The 20,030-nt window shown below is 37.9% G+C and overlaps 1 protein-coding gene across 4 annotated transcripts in view; it reads right to left on the minus strand.

Moving 5' to 3' along the window:
* Fur2 (furin-like protease 2) overlaps positions 1-20,030 on the minus strand; it is a 322,659-nt gene that overhangs the window by 18,124 nt on the left and 284,505 nt on the right. For all 4 annotated transcript variants that reach the window (XM_025217937.2, XM_089083368.1, XM_089083367.1 and 1 more), the window contains exons 3-4: positions 4,939-5,043; positions 754-960 (exon numbers count right to left, since the gene is read on the minus strand). In XM_025217937.2, the coding sequence (XP_025073722.2) occupies positions 754-960; positions 4,939-5,043 (312 nt within the window). The remainder of the gene's footprint in view (positions 1-753; positions 961-4,938; positions 5,044-20,030) is intronic.

Consider the following 20,030-nt stretch of genomic DNA (forward strand, 5'->3'; position numbering starts at 1 on the left):
GATAATTGTTTATTCGCCTACGATTACGTGAGCCGAGTTATGTGAGTTATGCGAACGTTTCGCGCAAGATATGTACCTCGTTTAAGTGCATCGAGTCCCAATGGAAACGCGGCTATGTCTCTCCATTTACATTACAACGCAAGATATGCAATGATTCGGCAGATAATTAATCCACAGCTAAAAATTGAACACGATCTACATTCGCGAGATCAATTACATAACTTGTCTCTAATTAACGAGATACGTTAATATCATCAAAATTAAGCGAATAATTGCGATTACATATGCCATAATAATTGAAGAGAATATTCTAGTTGGGATTCTTTAATAAAAATGACGAGAAAGAATTTATGTCAGAATATCGCTTTTATCGCATTTTCTATTTTATTTCTATTATTATTTTTATATTGTATTAAAATGGAAAATATTAAATATATCGCGGAGAGATATGCACTGAGATTATATATGAATTTTTAATTGAAACAAACAATGTAATATATATATATATATATATATATATATATATATATATATATATATATATCTATAATGTACATCTCGTATTTGCTTTGCCAGAGATTTCAGAAAGTATCGGCGCCGTGAAATTCTTCGAACTGACATCATCGATAAACTCTTCTTGAGAAAGAGAAAGAAATAATCGGAAGTGTCGAGCGACTTCGATACCGAGCAGTGGCTCGTTCGATTCTTGTCACGTATCCTGTCGCGGCGGTCCGCACGGCGGGATGTACTTACCAGGTACCATTGTTCCTTGAAGAGCGGGTCCGTGAACAGGTTCTGAAGTGGCACGCCTCTGTTTCTTTGGCGATGGAACAGGGCGGCCTGTCGCGGACGCGGACCAAAATCGCTGAAGAAATGCTGATAATCGGCGAACGGGTAGGACGCGGCGCCGAAGTCGCGCTTCTTGCGCTTCTTCTCGTGCTGCTGCTGGAACCAGTGCACCTGCAACCGAAAGCATACCGGATTTGCAACGAGTCTTCTTGCATTACCATTATGATCGACTTCGCACTACGTCATCCCGCTATAAACTTGGATAACTTGGCGGGCCCCGGCCATTAGCCGCCATACGTTTTGTTATCTCTGACATTGTTACACTAAGTTTCACGCAACATTACATGCTAATGTAAGCCGGTAACGTCGCAAATTTTCCCAAGTGACCGGAATATTTCATCGATGTCATCAGTCGGTTTTTTGCCAGGCGAAAATATGGGGCTCGTTAATGATACGAGCGAGTTAAACATTATTATCAAAAATATGAAAGGCATTTCGGCGCTTTACTACATAAAGAATTATTAATTTCCCGTGAAATTATTATAGTACATTTTATATAATTAAATATAATTGCAATGATATATTGAGACAGTAATATCTAGAGTTATTAAAAGGATTAAATAAAAGTAAAATTTATTGTATCTGTACCTATGCTAAATCATTATTATCTTTATCTATTTACTTTTCCAAAGTTATCAAAATTTTGGAAATCCATGATTTATATTTTTGCAAAATGTTCCACGATTATTATTATAATTAATTTGGTAGCTCTCTTATTATTTCGTTGAATTATTTGGTAAAAAGATAATTAAAAATTATATAGATAGAAAAAAAAATTAAAAATCAAGAGAAAAAAATGACAGAAAAATCAGATTGTCTTTCTTCTTTTATTAAGTATTCGTAGCACTATCGTTGTTTATCATCCCATTGATTAGCTAAATAGCAATACATCGCGACGTTGCGACGTTGGAAAATTCACCAGGGTAGATTGACTCAATCGAGAATCATAAATCGAACAATCACCGAAAAATGCCTCGGGGAACGAGCTTTAATTCTGGCGTGCGCCGCGTTCCTCTCGTTTCATTCATATCGTCGTTCCGAATCCGAACACGCAATGCGATCCGAAGCCCGACCAACAGATTCACGAATCGCACGCAATTTTGGCGAGATTCCAAATACGCCGGGATCAATCGCGTGAGTTTTACTGTCGTACTGAAGATGCGCGCCAATGTAGAAATATCTGAATTTTCAAACTAACAATGAGTGTGAGGTAGAAATTTGGTACATATGTTGCTTCAAATCGATTACTGAACATGCTAAAAGTCTCATAAAATCAAACGATTATGACAGTCGTGCAGTAGAATAGCAGATGGTGTTATCTCCTCTTATGAATTATAAACAGATGTAGATAAAAGTAGAAATTTCAAATATTACAAGAAATAATTCAAGAAAAAGCTTTCACGCGTTATCGTTTTAATTTAAGAAATTATTTTGCTTAAAGTTAATTTTAATTATCAATATGTATACATTTTTACTGATATAATAATTATATATTTTATGTAGATTTATATAATAAAAATACAATGATTTGATAAAATAAGTCACTGAATTATCCATTTTGCTTTAAAATAGTCAAGAGTTATTCCTTTATAAAAATGAAATAAAAAAATAAAATCTAAACATCAGTATAAATCGACCTATTAATGAAAATAATAGTAAATTATCTTACTATCTAAAGTTATTGGGAACTGTAATTTTCAAATTCAGTCAGTACGTCCAATAATTCCATTAGAGAAAGTTCTGAAATTGAGAGCGAAATTACGAACGTAAAGATATTATACGTAATATTATTTTCGTCCAATATTCCAGACAGAGATTTTCATGTGATACTTTTCTAGATGCATATAATAAGAAAAATTAATTGAGGTGTCTACAATTCTCCGTTATTCGCAGTAAGTTTCGCTCGCATCGATATGAGCCACGCTATACCTTTCCTGACGTGAGTAAGTATAAAACGTAGCTCGTCTATTTTTTAACGAACAATTAAGCGGTTAACTAAGCGTGCTGCACAATTAATAAGCAGCCAGTCACGATCGTCGGGGGAATGAGAGAGATTTTCCGGTCACGTATCCATGGCTTTGCCAGTCATAAATCCCGGCGATCTCTGAGCGCGGCGCGTTCGGAAAAAAATGTATCTCGCACGGAAGTTACCCCCGCACGTTCGCCCCGTGCAAATGGCATTTTCCTCGCGATAACGTGTTCTCCGAGCATAGCTCATAATTAATGCTATATCGCACGATCCTTCGCGATGCATGCGAAGAAGTATATTTCTCTTTCTCTTTCTCTTTCTCTTTCTCTTTCTCTCTCTCTCTCCCTTTTCCTTCCCCCTTCCTCCCTCTCTTTTCAGCACGATATTTTTCCGGCCACTTCGCCTGCCCTTCTACTCCGTAATTTTCACCCGCGAGAAGGAGCTTATCGAGACGAGGACAATGGCGGAAAACGCGGCGACGACAATATTGTCTCTCGAAACAGTGAGATATTTTGCCACGTCCTCGTGAGAGAAGGGATGACGAGGCTTCTCCGAGAGTGCACTTAAAGCGACCACCAGGTATTTCCCGCGCGAGTACTAAAGTGATATTATAGTGAAAAATTCGGAAAAAATCCACAGGTACAAGAAGAGAGTTTCATAAACTATTTACGACTCTGGCAGATTTATGATTTATTGTTGCTGAATAATAATGTAACCATTAAAAATTATACCATTTCTTTTCATCAAAGAAGACAATATCTGGAAAAATATATAAATAATATGAATAGAATGCAATTAACGGACTAAATGTTGCAAATATTTTACTGTCATAGAAGAAGTATTTTGTTTCAAAAAGTTGTATAAAACAAATTTGTCCTCGTCTATGATTCTTTTCATAGCAGATACTAAAGTTCAACGTTTACTACGTTAAATTTAGAACAGAAAATTGAACAAAAATATGTTTCTGATCAATCAAAAAAGGAAGAAACATTTTACGATCCTTTGTGAGGTGTTCCATTACCGTTGAACGTTCTGTCAGAACGTAGTGACAGAATATTTAGTGATAGAAAACTGCACGCAAACTGAAAAATGATTTTTTGAAAGCGCAAAGGTTACATATTGAGAAAAAAGACAACACTTTCATGACAGAACTATTTACGCAACACATATTGTAGTGTTGTTCTCAAAATATCTCAGCCACTCATCCTTTCTAGTATCAGTTCTATTGATTTTTCAGACTTTTTTAATATCATTCTTTCTTTCTGTCAATCTTGCAAAGATAAAAAGCATTTTTTCCAATAACACCAGATAGCATGATTAAAACAGTTTCATAATTTTTTAATAGTAAAGATACATAACAAAAAAATGAATGCAACTATGTAAATATTTAATTATTATAGTTATCAAAAAGTTATTGAAAATTCAAAATTTTACATTTTAGAAAATCATTTAAATATTCTCTCTCTCCCTCTCTTTGTCCTTTTATAAGCTGTAATTCATGTAATTCTATTAATTTTACATTAGTCTTCTTTCATTTTGGCCAAACGTCCAGCTCGGTCACCAAAACGCGAACGTTAACGTGCCTTAACCAGAATCGGCCAATTAAGCTGTTCGTCGAAACGCACGCGGCTTTTCCGCTGACCGATCGTTAAGCGTTCAAGTTTTACCGAGTGATTTAACCGATGATTGCTCATAGCAATGTATTTTCTGCCTTGAACAATTGTTATAATCATGAAACAACTCGTTAACGCGCCGATTGTTCAATAAATTTGTGTAACGTCTGCTTTCCTATTTATTTACGAGATACATATATTATTTACGATTACAATTATTTTGTACTAACTATATTCGCTTTTGCCTCTTACGACCACGCATTCCATTATCTCGTTTCTTCACGCGAAAATTTTATGTTAATCACGATTACTTTTTAGTGAAAACAAAGTTCTTAATATGATAATCAAAGCTAATTAAATTTTTCCTACGTTTCACCCGATGTAAATCTACCACGGCTCTCGCGAACACGAATATCTTACTCTTTGAGTATAAAGCAAATCTCGTTCTCGTGTAATGAATGTCTCTTAATTAATAGAATACAAAGATAGAAGTGCGTCGAGACTTACCCGCGGTTCATCCCTGAGCGCCTTGTGATGCGGCTCGCTCGCGGTGAGAGACCTCTTGTGCAGTCGGTTGTGAGAGAAGAGATAATAATTCTTCAGGGCACCGATCTGAAACCGAGAAATGCAGCATTCTTATTGTCCGGAATTCGAATGGTTCGAGAGGGGCACCGTTCTCGCGCAGACGTAAACATGAAGAAGCAAGAGGGTGCAAGACTCGCAAGTTTCCCTCTTGCGACTCTTCGATGGCGGTTCGATGGTCTTGTGACTCGATATCGTTTCAACTTAAGTTTGGCAGTAACTCTCGAAGTGTCGTTCCTGAATTATATGGCGGAACTTGCTAAATCCCGTCTACATTCATCGCCGTGTTTTCCGCAGACGATAAATGTTTCTCCCGACGATGTCGTGATGGACGATATAATCACCGTGAATATGACGTCGTGTAATTCCCTTTAAATTATTAGTCTTTAAATTATCATTTCAATCTTCTTAAATTTTTCCAATCAACACGAAACACGATAACACACAAAATTTAATTAACACAAATTCTAGAACATATGTTATTGAAAAATTATTTATTACAGAGTTTTCAGTTAATATCGCATTTATTAGTATAATTTTATTATTTATTACGTGATTTCAATGTACTGTGTTTCATTAATGTTAATAATATTAAGAATGGATTGTATATGAGGAACTCTTTCGTTATAGCGATAACGAAAATTAACGAACGTGACAAGAAAGCCGTAGAAGTACTGATTTTTTTCAGATATTGTTTGCCGACAACGGGAATATCAAAGGGTTTTGTTTTTGGATTTAGCGAGCAGAGATTACTGAATCGAAAATTAACATTAACGAACGATACGCACAACGGCGCTTACGATATTGGCTCTCATTTTGGAAGTTAAACGCGATTCATTAGAGATAATTGGCAGCTTATTGAACGCCAGACGGTTATAATTATATCTATATGTATATACAACGTTATACGACGTTATATACAGTGGCGACGTTTTAATTTGGTTGATGGAAATGACTGTCGATAATTCTAAACGCTTCAATAAGTGCACGTATCAAAAATAATTAATAAACCGTTCGTTGCTCCATTCAAGGATTGTGAACCTTAATTACATCACCAGACATTTATCATTAATTAATCTTAACAAGAAGAATATAAAGGATATTAAACAGACAAAGAATACAAAGGATATTAAGCAGAACTAATAGCATCACGGATATCATTTTATTCTTCTCGTTCATTCAGTAAGTTTTGAATGAAATTGTATTTCTTTCTACTTAAAAAATTTCTTTAAATTATTTCCGTATATATTTATATAATTTAATACACATTTTTTCAAAATAAGTGATCTAATTGATCTTAAAGAAAAAAAAAATGATTTTTCATTGGGTTTAAATAAATTTAAATTAGCTCGAGAAATTAAAGGTGATACGCGTGATATTGCTTCACTTATTCTATATTATTCCGTGTTTTTTTCGTATTTAAATAAATCATATAACGCAGTGTTTTCCACAAACAATTCACACAGGCGTAGCTTCCACATTACTCTGATATGATTCGACCCTTCAAGAGGAAGTCGTAAGAATCGACTTCCGAAACGGCGCAACTTTCGTCGGCGGAGTTTTCCGGAACTTAGTCGGAATCAACCAAAACTGCATCGCGCCGCAAAGTAGAATCACTTCCCGAAGCTGTTTTTACACCGCCGATGCTTTACACGTGTCGCCTACTTGAAATTCTTTCACGGCGCCTTCCTCCGGAGCCGCGGCTCGAAAATTGAAGAGCAATTCGCGAGGAGCTCGGGCGCAATTCGCAAAAAAGAAAAGCGCGCGCTTTATTTTACCATCGAGCTTTATCCGAAATTTTCGCGGTGAGCTCGAGACAGCTACTTCGACGTTCTTCGGACTTCTCGAGGATCTAAGTAGCCCAAGAGTGGCAAAGTGCATCACTTGCTCCTCTCAATCTCGAGTTATCTTTCGTGTGAAAGAGGATTACTTGCCCCAGTTCTTTCACTTTAGCCATTTTTATCTCTTCAGAAACAGCGATGTATATCGTGTGAGTTTATTTGAAAAACCGTGGATTTGCTTTTACCTCATGTAATAAAATGATCAATTTCAGACACTTTTTTTCCTCTTTCGTTAACTGAATTCTTAGCCAATCGATAAATTGACTCGTGAATTAACTCGTTTTTTTATTACCACAGCTTAAGAAGAGAATTAAGATCTTGTTTACTAGTCAATCTTGTTTTGAAGTGAATTTTGCGGAAAGCTATTAATTTTCAATTGTTGCGAGCTTCCATTCTCGAATTCTCGAGCATTTTTGCGAGCCAAGAGTCAATTTCAATCTGATCAAAAAATTTCACTCGCGTGGATGCCGGCCACGAGCTACGTTACACATGTAGCTAAAAAGGAGTATTGCAAAGAAAGGAGATGCAAGACTATCGCTATCTCTCAAAGATATTCCGCGGAGCATGCCTCGCTAGTTTCACTAGCGGGCGTTATAACTCGGCTAGCGATGACGCCGGAAGGCCCGTTCGCATATTTCCGTATTCCGCTGGCAATTTTACGTCCAACTTGTGCGCGGCACGTCCGTTGGTTCCATGACGCAAATTTCACAAGGGCGGGTCAAGGACTGGCTCGAGGGCTTCCTCCTTCCGAAGCGCGGCCGAATGGCGCCTGCCGAAATTCTCGCTCGACCATGCGGAATTTTGATATTCTTGATTATTTCGCGGAAACGAGGCGCCAACGATATTTAATCCTAAATTCAACGCGATGTATCGTGCAAAATACTTTTCCGCTTCAGCTCGTACACTCGCAAAGTTTTTCTGCCGAACGATAATTCGTCTCGTATCGTAAACGACGGGTTTAACGCGACCGATACAAAAATAATGGATAGTCGAAGAAAGCCAATTACGAAAATTAGATTAAAGTTGATTATATTGAGTTTGGAGTTTTGAATTTAAAAAATTTTTTAGAGAATATTTAAAACAAATTTTTCGTTACTCTGTAACGAGAATTCGTCACAGATTCTATCCGGCTGTAATATGTTTCCATTTTTTATTAGTGATTGTAAAATGTTTTATACTCTCATAAATTTCTTGAAACGACATCCTTCTGTACGAGAATTTTAACGATCTCGAATAAGTGGACTTTCTCCTGCAAGTATTACCGGTGATCGAATCTCCTTCTTCGCGAGGATGAGGACGTAAACGCGAGGTCACGTCGTCGCTACTAAAAATGACGAAGCGCCCAACTTTGACGCGATCTTTTGTTCCGTCGTCGCGAAGACTCGGCGACTCTCCAGAAGAGAGTTTTACCGTGCGTTTGTTACCAGTTGCATGAGTGATAGTCCCCCTCGACCTGCCCTCTCTCGCTCTATGTCATCCGCCCCATTAACGCCTTACTTCCGCCAGCTGGATGGCGATGCAATAAAGCGAGAAAGACATTGGCGAATTGAACTGATCCGTTTCAGACGCGATTAGCGTAGAGATTCCCGCGTGAATCTTTAGACCGTCGTCGCCTTTGTAGCGTTTCCATTGTGAAGAAATCCACCCAATTCGAGGATGATTCAGCTCGAACGGCTGCAGGCGACGTCAGTTAAAAATCACGCGAAATCGAGATGAAGAAAAAAAGGAGACTAAGGAAAGAAACGCCATGATAATCCCTCCCGATCGAAAGTCGAGATTTTCACGTGACACGGTTCCCAGAACCGGGAATGAATGCCAGATTATGACATTAATCCCAAATACAGGAGACTCCAATAAAACGAATCAAGCGAAAGACGGCGGAGTTTCCTCGGCGATGACCGACGTTCCTTTCCGGCATCCGTAGAATCGTGCGTCACTCGCGGGCGTTAGCCAAATCCTCCGATCCGCGTCGACCTTGGCGATTCTTCCCTGAAATCCCTTAAATCCATCCCGGTAGCTTTCTGGGAAGCGATAGTGCCGTCGCGTTCTCGCTCGCGTTTTCCGACGCGCCGCCGGTAATCCCGATGGGAGATACTCGTCGCGGCAGCTGCGCGCGGGCAGAAGAGTAAAAAGACGAGAAAACGGATGAGAACGGGGGCGATAGTGGTGCAGGCAGCGGAGGTGCTGGGAACCGGCATAGAGCAGAATACAATGCAGCGCAATTTATTAATACTCTGGGACTCGTAGTACCCTTAGGAGCAAACGGTGAAATAGATATGCCAGCCGGAGCGAGCGAACGAGCGAGCAAACGAACGAGCGAGCGAGCGAGCGAACGAACGAACGAACGAACGAACGAACGAACGAACGAACGAATGAACGGGCCCTGTTACAAGCCTGAACGGAAATGTCAGGATAAAGCATCCTGTACAGAACGTACGGTGCAATCTGCGAGAAAATTGCGGTATAACCAAGCGCGAAAAGATGTCAATTGTACCGTAAAACAAAACGTTGGTTTTTTCATTTAATTTGACACGCGCTCCGCCTGAACGGAATTCTAATTTAAAAAGTCAGTTACGAAGATACCCGGGGCAGTTACAGTTGCTATCTAGAGGAAGGCCGATGCATAAATTTCAATCAAGTAAAATCGATCGTAAATATTATATGTGAAAATTACATTTGCGAATTTAATTAATTCTCTAGGCTTTAGCGGAATTTTACGGATTTAAAAGTTGTTTCGTCATTTTTTTTTTTCTTTGCCACCTCAGCTACCTCAAGGAGAAATTGATGTCCAGCATGTCAAAGGGACATCTATCATTAAAGATTAATAACGTAGAAGCGAGGTATCCTGCAGTGGGAGCCTTTTATCCTGGTAGACGCTTATATCGGTGCATTCTCGTGTGTTTTTGAAAGCTGACCCACGCCGTTTTCAGCGTGACTAACTTCTATAAGGATTTCGCGAACGTGTATGGGCGGAGAAATCTGACGGCGGACGACTAGCTACAGTGAACTTAATTGTAACATCAAGATGATTTCTTTCAGGGAGCTGAACGCGCTTTGATGGCGTACTTAAATCCACTTTATTTATCGAGCCCGAGCTCCCGCGGGATTCAGTACGTCACGGTGCGGAGTCATAAGATCTAAAGAAGAGATAGAGCGAGCGATTCATCATCCCGTGTCTGCAACAAACTTGCGTTAAGGCCCGTGCACACTATCGGTTGCTCTAGCGTGCACCGAAAGTCGCAAGTGATCACCTAAATTAATTAATTTACAAGTGGCGTCTCGTCTCGAGTTAATTTTCATCTAAATTTAAATCATTTTTATATCTCTTCTTACAATTAGAAAAACAATTTTTACGATTATATTATCAAAATTAAAATATTATTAAACGATCTGTATCTCTAACACTATATAATTAAATTAATCAATCGTTTCCTCGCTATTAAATATACAGGCGTCTCTAAATGGTCGCCTTTAAACCAAACATCGCTGCCAAATTCTTCGCCAACTATTAACGAATTTTCTCTTTGCGATCGTTTGACCAACGGTTAGCCAAATAGTAGCATTTGATCAGTGTTCGAAGGGGGGAGGGGGAAGAGAGAGAGAGAGAGAGAGAGAGAGAGAGAAAGAGAGAGAGAGAGAGAGAGAGAGAGGATAAAGGTAATTCCGAAATACATCCACGTTACGGAACTGATAGTTGAACCGGCGTTCTGCGCAACGTGTGTGTTCCATGCAATGGGAACACGTTCGCGCAGCACAGCGCAAAACTTATCCTCCGCTCGTGGACCGCGTGGTTTGCACAGTTTGTACGCGCCTTTAGAACGCTCGTGCGCGCGCGCACTTCCGCCACACTTCCGATTCGTTTCGTGGTGGTAAACTGCACGGCACGGACGTATATTGCATCGGGGTGGAAAACGCGGTGGTGGGCGAACAAGCGTTCTGAGCAACGCTAGATAAGCGGGCCAGAGGGCTGGCGGAGGGTAGTTTGAGAGGGCCACTAAATCAAACCGCTGAAGAATGTCTCACGGTGACCTGCGGGTTATCGCTATGGCTATACCTATACACGACATACGCGGATGTTCCCAGCGGGTGCATAGTCTTGTAAGTTGTCATCGCGCACGGCCAAGTTAAGATTTAACGTGGGGGAACGGGAGGAAGAGGAAATACAGCGAGAGATTGAAAAAAGTCAATTTCCAAGTTTCTTGCATGTTTTCAGATGCCGTTTTCAGATCCATTCTGCGCGGAATGTCGAAAGTACAGCGTATTTAGAACTCGACGATTGATGACGGCGAGAAAGAAAGCGTAATCGCCGTTTCAAAGATTAAATCGCGCGAGATGAATAATGCGCGTATTAAAATTAATGTACCCTAAATGGGGTTAGCATGTGTTTCGAAAGTAGCAGAAAAAAATAAATCTGATCGGACAGGAAGATTACTCCATTATAAAGAAATATGGATTTATACGTGTAAATTTTGCAAAAATTCAAATTTGTTTTTTATTGCAATTATTATTTAATTCCGATTGATGTACAACCTTTGTAAAGTGAAAAAGAAATATCTTCTATATTTCACTCTTATATTTTATAATTACTTTATAACACAAATTATATCTTTTACTTCTAATAACTATAATAGTAATAATTTGTCCAATAATCAAACATTAGATTATTAAATAAAATAAGACAAACAAGACAATAAAATAAGATAAAAAATGCAAATACACACACACACACACACACACACACACACACACACACACACACACAATATATATATATATATATATATATATATATATATATATATATATATATGAAGGAAGACTGCGCGAATTTAAGATTTCAATAACCGTCGCTCTGAAATATTTATCTTTGCTATTACACACGGGAGTATTTATTTTCTCAGCGCTCTTGAACCATTCATGCGCATTAATTCATTTATGAATATCCAATAAAAAAGGCTACTCTGTCTTTCTGCTTTAACGTCAGGATCGAGAGTTATCCTATGACACCTCGTCACGACGCGACACACGTGCGAAATCCGAGCGCACGCACGCACACACGCACGCATGCACGCATGCACGCACGCACGTACGCACGCACGCACGCACGCACGCACGCACGCACGCACAGCATCGCACACGCAGAGATACGAGTAAGTGGGAATCACTAGCGAACCATAGAGAATATCGCGCAAATTGCATCGCAGGCGCATTCGCGGCGCGTGTGCGGCAATCCGTTCACTCTGGCTCGCTCACGTCGTCCACGTTCGTCGGGATATCCGTCTGCCGCAAAATCCTCGATCGCGGACTCGCATCGGCTCTCGTTACGTAATGCCAACCACGTACCGCCAATATCGTTGCCGCGATCCGCTATTCAACCCCATCAACGTCAACGCGATCGCGTATATGTTAAATGTAGAACGACGCGAATATAATTATCCCTCCCATAACTTGACAATGATACTCTCAAATATAAACACAATATTGTTAAAATGAACGTTTGCGTGGGAGGGTGGAAAGGGGAAGGAAGGCTACAATGTCGAAAATGTACGAAAATCATGTCGATCAGTTATTTTTTTTTTCTATTTACAGATATATCAAAAAGAAATGGCCAAAAATCAATGTTATTATTTCTGTATCTTGATGTTACGAAAATATTTATTTAACGATAATATTTCTGAATATTTCAGATTCTATAGATAAATAGAATGGATGTCTAATATTTATCGAAGTCTGATATCTATCGAATATTTCGTAATGCTAAATTTCGTAAAATTTCGTCGCGACCCTTAAAATTCGATATTACTGTTGAATGCATTGACGTTCAGTGGTTAATAATATACCGGAAATACGATGAAAATGAAAACTTCACGTACGAAACAAGGAAACCCTTTGTTAAAAAAAAAAAAAAAAAAAAAAAAAACAAAATCCACGACATATCGCAGGCATTGATGTCGTTTTTCTGCAATGCTGATTGATGCCAATCCTGTATAAATCGCGAGCGCAAATTCGACTCTGTGATGAGTCCAATATTGACAGCTTGACATTCAACGCAAAAGGAACATCGAAAAATCATTCACCAAGAGAAATAAGCGAGTGAAATAGAAAAGATAAAAGGGAAACATAAAACGGAGCATGAACCGGATAAAATAGATAATGCTCACGTATGTCTCACAAAAAATACGTGTTTCTGTAAAATCGAATAAAGAAACGAACTTTTGTGTAATTTTTGCGATCCTTGATACGTTTCTGGCACACAAAATTATAAAATTATGAAATCCTACCCTGCAAAAACATTCTCAGAAGTGGGCATCAACCAACAGGAATATCTCTCTCTCTCTTTTTTTCTCTCTCTATGTATCTATTCTATCTATCTATCTATCTGTCTATCAGAAGATTAACCATAATATATATATCTGATTTCTGAGTCGATAAAGTGGCCAAAAACAAATATCGTTTACTGCGGTGTGAGAAACGATACCCTCGTCGAAACATTCCCCCCGTTTCACTGTAGTCTCGATTTTATATCTGCTCTCCGTCTGTCGGCGCAATCACCACGCGCGTAAAACAATCGCGAAACCAGAATGTTTTTCGCGATCGACAGCCGCAAAAAGAAATAATTCACCCTTCGTTCACGAAAAACATAAATATAATATATGTGCGTAAATCGGTGTAAAAAAATTGCACATGAAATTACATGTGAAAATAATAAAAAATTTTAAACAAAATTACAGTTTCAATTTTCAGAAAAATATGTATACTTTTTTAGTATTTTGTTAGAGGATTAAGTACGCTGCTCTTCGAAACGTAAAATCTCCATTTGGAGAATTCTATTTGGATTCGCTAGGGTGAGGATAATCGGGAAATTACTATGGCGAACGTGTTAAATTTCAGCTCAGTGCGAAACGTGCCGAAAAGAAAAAAAAAAAAAAAAAACGCGATATCACTGTCGTTAGAGTAACGTCAACGACATCGGCTTATCTGTTCCGTTTCCCATAGCGCTTTTCCACAGCGAGGAGGAAAACGATCGTTCGGAATTATCCGACAGAGCGACGAGCACGGAAACGCACCGCACGGAAGTGCTGACGTTGAGGAAACACAATATCAGAATCGTGGATCTCACGATAGAGGATCTAGCGAGGCAATTGGCTGTCTTTCGAGCGATCGCTCTTGAATTCGCGTTGAGTAATGCGAGAATGCGAGAATGCGAGAATGTACACGTAACATCCTCGAGTAAAGTTTCTTAAAAAAATTTCCAGTTTATTTTTAGCTCCAACTCGTTTCAACTCGGCTCCTCGGTTTCCAACTTTCGCGCAATTTATTAATCGTAGATTTTTAATTACGTGGCCGGTAATCAGAACTTTCGCTGGCGGAAATAATTAAGATCGAAACCGCGACGGTCGGTAATCGCTTATCGCGGCCACCGATCGTAAAACCCTTCCGTTGCGGTTTCAACAAATCGAGAATATTGTCCGACCGTCCGCGGATAGATAGGCCGGATGTTCGTTTCCCAAATTTCTCTTTGCGTTGCGTTGATTGAATCCAATTTCCGACGCATTAGTCTCGATTGGTATCGCCATTTCCGGCGCACGGCGATGTAACATAATTAAATCGATCACGGGCGCTTTCCCTGTTTATAATTAAACGTAGGCGTTGTATTATTGACATTGTACAATTAATTGGCCAATAATGGTTATACTAGCGGCGCCCCCATAAGCGCGCCGGCCTACCTTCTCAGTATCGACGGCTACGGCACAATACCACCGAGCGATGAAATTTTCACACCGTTATACATTACACGGCACATACACGGGACCAGCCAGTAATGGGTTAATGCATTTTTACCGAGACTTGCTAAAGGAATGATATTACAGCGCAGCGTTACGCGTAAAAAATTAAATTCTCCAACCGGGAAGCGTTACGAGTTAGAAATAGCGCCTTCGCATTAACAGGACCGCTGTAACGCACGCAAATGTAATGGTGTCGTGGAAAAAGCTACTTTTCTGTCGTGTTTACAGTGTGCCGGAAAGCTAGGGAACGCCAGTTAGATGACATATGCACTCATAAAAAATATTATAAATCTTTTTCCATTATAAATATCAGTTTTTCATACGTTGTGTCAGTTATATAACCATGCATATTAATGTTGCATTTAAAATTGGAGCGATAATACAGGTACAATGGATTATTGTACGTATTTAATTGCAACTTTTGGCTCGGCTTTCATGTTATCGCTGCTATTTCTCCTTAATAATATTCACATTTGATATGCAAGATATGAAAAAGTTGCATAATGGCACCGCAAAATAAAAGTACATTTTCGCTAGATAACATTTTTAGAGATAACATTTTTAAGGAAAATCTGATGCTTTATTTATGTACTCCATAATCAATTATAATTATATGTAAAAATCAATTATAATATGTACGATATCTATTGTGTTTCTTTGTTAATTATCAAGACTTTATTTATTTATATTAACCGACTTGAACTGAGAAGAATTGAACTTATTTAAATTAACATAGCATTTTAGTTGCAATTTTCAAATATTACATTTTATTTAATTATTGTTAAATTTATTATAAAGCCACACCCAACATTTTGAATTTCTATTCCACTATAGTATTATGTCCGCACTTTACCACACAGTATGTATTATTAAATGTATCATAACGTCGATATCGAGAAATATTTAAAAAATCTTTCTGGAAAAAGTTGAGGAGAGGCGTATGGGTCTTTGTTAATATATAAAATATAAATCTTGATGTATAATTTAAAACTTCCTCTAACAGCCAACAGACAGATGACACGATTAAGAATCTGGAAGAGACAACGGCGTTGATTACCTCGTCACGTTGAATTATTACCTTCATTATCACCCGCAATCTATAATATAATTTCGTACCATCATAAAAGAAACAAAAGTATTGAATACGAAACCAGAAATGAATCTCGTCGATTCTTTTGTGACTACATTCAATTTTTACTTTCGTTACAACTACTAAAGCATTTAGTTACGTACGTAACTATAATACGTAAATAATGTAAAATAACATGTACAAATATCAAAGAAATTTTCGCACGAAAACTCAAACTAAAAAAAAATTTCCGTTATGAGCACTATGTTAGAGAATTATAAATGTGTGAATGAAAATAGAATGAAACTGGTGTAATACTGAGCGCAAAAGTACCACAAAATTCAACAAAAAATATGAGTCGTAAAAAATGTGAAAATACGAAAAATTTTCTGACATTTATATCGCCCGTTTCACATTTTTAGAGCACAATAACTGTAATCAATTTCGCATGTTCACATTTTTAAGTTTCGCAAAGTAAATTACAAATTTTACAAGATTAACAATACATAAAAAAAAGGTGTATTTATACTCTCGTGTGTGTACGTATTTAAAATAAGCGAATTTAAAACTCTACAAAAAAAAAAAGAATTAAAATGACATAAAAATGCCTTTTTCATCGAATAATCCATTTTAGTAATTTAAAAACGCGCGGATTACATTTGTTTCTTGAGGTAATTCAATTCCGTTCTATTTAAAAAAAAAAAAAAGAGAAAAAAAAGAACTATTCTCATACAATACCAATGAAAAAAAAAAAAAAAAAAAATCAGAAATATCAGTATGGAATAAGACGATGGGTGTCGGTGAAATTTGGCGGAGCGAGTGAAGCGTAATGTGCAACAAATGAGAAAATTCGTAGCGTAACGCGCGGTAAAACGGGAAAATCGAAGAGTGACGTCGCGCGCAATGAATAGGAAAATCCAAAATACCGACGACCCGCGCCCCGAAAAACGTGGGATGACGTCTGCCTCACCCCACGCTCGTCTGGCAAATAAGCCGACTCTCCGACGTTCCGGATCGACGGAACACAAAGCGCGAGGCGAGAGGAGATCGGATAAGCGTTCGTTCTAGCAGGAGAGAACGTTTAACGGCACGACGGAGATGAGACGGCGCCTCGCCTTTCCGGAGGAGGCGAGGAGGCGAGAGGAGAATGGGGGCGGCGGCGAAAGGGGCGGAGCGGTAAAGAGACAGAAGAAGGAGAGAAGGAAATTGCGGTTCAGGAATTTCGAGCTTCTGGCGCGCGAGATTCCGCGCTACTTTCGGTAATGCTCGACTGTTTCGCACTGTTGTACCTGGCGTCGGCGGAATCGACGGAATCGGAGGATAGCACCGTCGGCCCCCGACGCGAATGATACCCCGGGCTTTCTTCCCCCGGGGGGGAATCTATTGTCGAGGGTGATGTTGTATGCAACCTTCGTCGCGTCTCCAGGAGTATGACGCGTATGAGTCATCGCGTCCGAATAGGTACAGCGAGTATTATCTATTTGCTTGTTTGCTATTGCTATGCACTAAGATCAATCGTCTATTGTATGCTAAAGACTGCATACATGTTTAATTTTAATCTTATTATTATTGATATATTATAATTGATCCTTCTTCCTTGAGAATTAAATTTAAATGTAAGATTAATTATGAGTGAAATCAACGAGTGATGTAATGAAACTTGTATTGTTAATAAAGATTAAAGATTAACTCTCTATATTTTGCTTTAGGAATTACCAATTTTCTTTGACGGTTTGTTGAAATTGAATAATATACTGTTCTAGCATATATAAGCTAACTTACAAAGAGAAACAAAATAAGTATAATTGTAACATTATAATTCTGATATTCTTATTTTTCTTATTTTTCATCATTATTATATTATAAATAAATAATTCTAGATATCAGTTTTCTATTCTATGGACAAATTATCATTCTTTTCATAACGTGTGCGAGTGGTCACACAAAAAATTCTATACGTTACATTTTTCCTTTAATATGATTTACTTTTCTTGATACACGTGACATATATTCTTCATGAATAGTACTCTCTTTTTCTTTGTTTTTCGTTTTTCCGTCTTGGATATATTCTTCCCTCTCTTTTTCTTTCCGAATGGTCCCTCATGCTTCTTACTTTCCGCTAAATCGAAACGCGAGCACGATCGTAACGTACGATGTGCAAGTAAGCAGAGCAATAAGGGGCAAACCACGTTGATATCGAGGCTGCCTCCTAAGCACCTACCGCGTACGATTCTTTTACAATCCTACTAGGCAACGACGACATTTCCCTAACGATTCGTCTTTCTTGTCGAAGAACTAAGAAGAACTACGAGAAACAGCAATGACCGGAAAAACATTTCTCGCAATCTCCATTCGTACATTTCTCTTAGCTAGTCTTTTTTTTTTTTTATTTTTATCGTTTTCGTAAACTGAAAATAACTTGTCGCTCGAAGATTCAACGAAGCGATGTAAAAAAAAAAATTATGATTTAGGATAAAAGATGAAGTCTTTAATGTACAATCTGCCATGCCTTCCTCGATTCATTTAATTCCACTACTAACTTTAATAGAAATTTAAAACGGGATTTAAATATTAATATATTTTACACACAATAAATTAAGAAAATACTTTACGTGCAGCTAAAGTTTGATTGAGAGCAAAATTTACGTTCGCCGAGAGATTTGTGGTGAAAACTCGCGCGACAGGGCACCCAGTAGACCAACGAGGCCGATTGCCGAGAGACTTTATGGCACGCGCGAATCCACCGGATTGAGTTCTTTTTTTCCTCGTGATGTTTAATTTCTCTGGCTAAAGGCGGGACGAAATTACGCGACAGCGGGAGGAAAAGCGGAATTGCAGATTGACACGCGAATTTCCGCTCGCGTTGACGATAGCCACAAAAGAGCCCTATTTTTTTTTTTTCAAATTTTATTCGATATATTTATTCTGTCAATATTCTGAGAACCAATACTGAGCAATCATCATTGCTACTTTCAATAATGTCAAATCAAAACTTTTCAATATCGGCGTTGCTCATAACAAGGAAATCACAGATTATGCAAAGAACATATAAAATATTATAAACAATTATCAAATTACTTAATATATTAAATAAATAATTATATATATATAATTTGTTTCTATTGTAGACATATATATCATATTATGCAATGTTATTTAATGTATTTAAAGATAAAAATAATTGTACATTTCTAATTATATTAATAGTTTATAACGTTTTGTAAGAACATATAGCACATATTGTAAGAATATATAAAAAATAAAAGTGTTAATTAACAATACGTCAGAATACATTACTAAAATGATTTTATCGTCCACCAAAAATGGTGGACATCGAAAGGAAAATGTCGTAGCAAAACTATTACTAAAGGCGTCAAAGTTTCGATACTGGACATATGTCCGAAATATCATTTTGCTGCATGTCGCGGCGATCGAAAAATCCCCAATGGGGGATCTTATTATATTGGAAGAATTGAAAGACGCGGATTCGCCTTCAGCAAACAACGTGGCGCAAAGCTACGCATCGCGACGCGGAAGAGTGAAAACGGAGCAAGCTCCGGTTGAGGGAACGACAGACAATTTCCTCGGAGATGCCCCTGGGATGACGAGTGGCGCTCACGGCACGTGTCGTCGCCAGAATACAAAATAGAAAATCGATTTTCGATTTTCAGACGAAAAAAACGAAGGAATCGAAGTGGATCTTAAATATAAATGCATCCCGACACAGATGAACACGTCTATCGTTGTTACCAGAAATTTCGTTGCTCGAGGAAACATACCGACATGTGTCTTTTGTTCGATATTTCAACGTATTTTATAATACACATTCGAATTTTTGACGAGTACTAAGTAACTATTTTCATAATAAAAATCTTTGAAGAATGTGGATTGACATTACTCAACTTATAAATCTTGACTTTTTTTCGAACAAGAATTAAGCCTGTTTTTTTATCCCCGACTAAATACTTGGATCTAAATGAAAGTGTAAATAAAAAAAATAATATTGTATTAAATATATAAAAAACAAAACTAAGTTTTGTCTCTTTAAATTTTCTGAAATTACAAAATTTTGGTGAACTTGAATTCAACCGTGAAAGTGTCGAAAATAATAAAATATTGTCTCCTTCGAAAGTAAATTTGGAAGTTTATTGTCAAAACGTTCAACGTCGAAAGGTAAATCCAATAAAGGGCAAATTTCAATTAAAGTTCCACCGAGAAAAGATCGTACAATCGCAACTTTGCCGTTTTCTTAGAAAGTAAAAATTCCTCAAACTCGATGTCACGGTTACAATCCTGAGCAAACATACGTTGCTATCTGAA

This window comes from Pogonomyrmex barbatus, unplaced genomic scaffold (genome assembly GCF_055798465.1).
Source record: "Pogonomyrmex barbatus isolate J1 unplaced genomic scaffold, ASM5579846v1 scaffold7, whole genome shotgun sequence".
Classification (NCBI taxonomy): Eukaryota; Metazoa; Arthropoda; class Insecta; order Hymenoptera; family Formicidae; genus Pogonomyrmex; species Pogonomyrmex barbatus.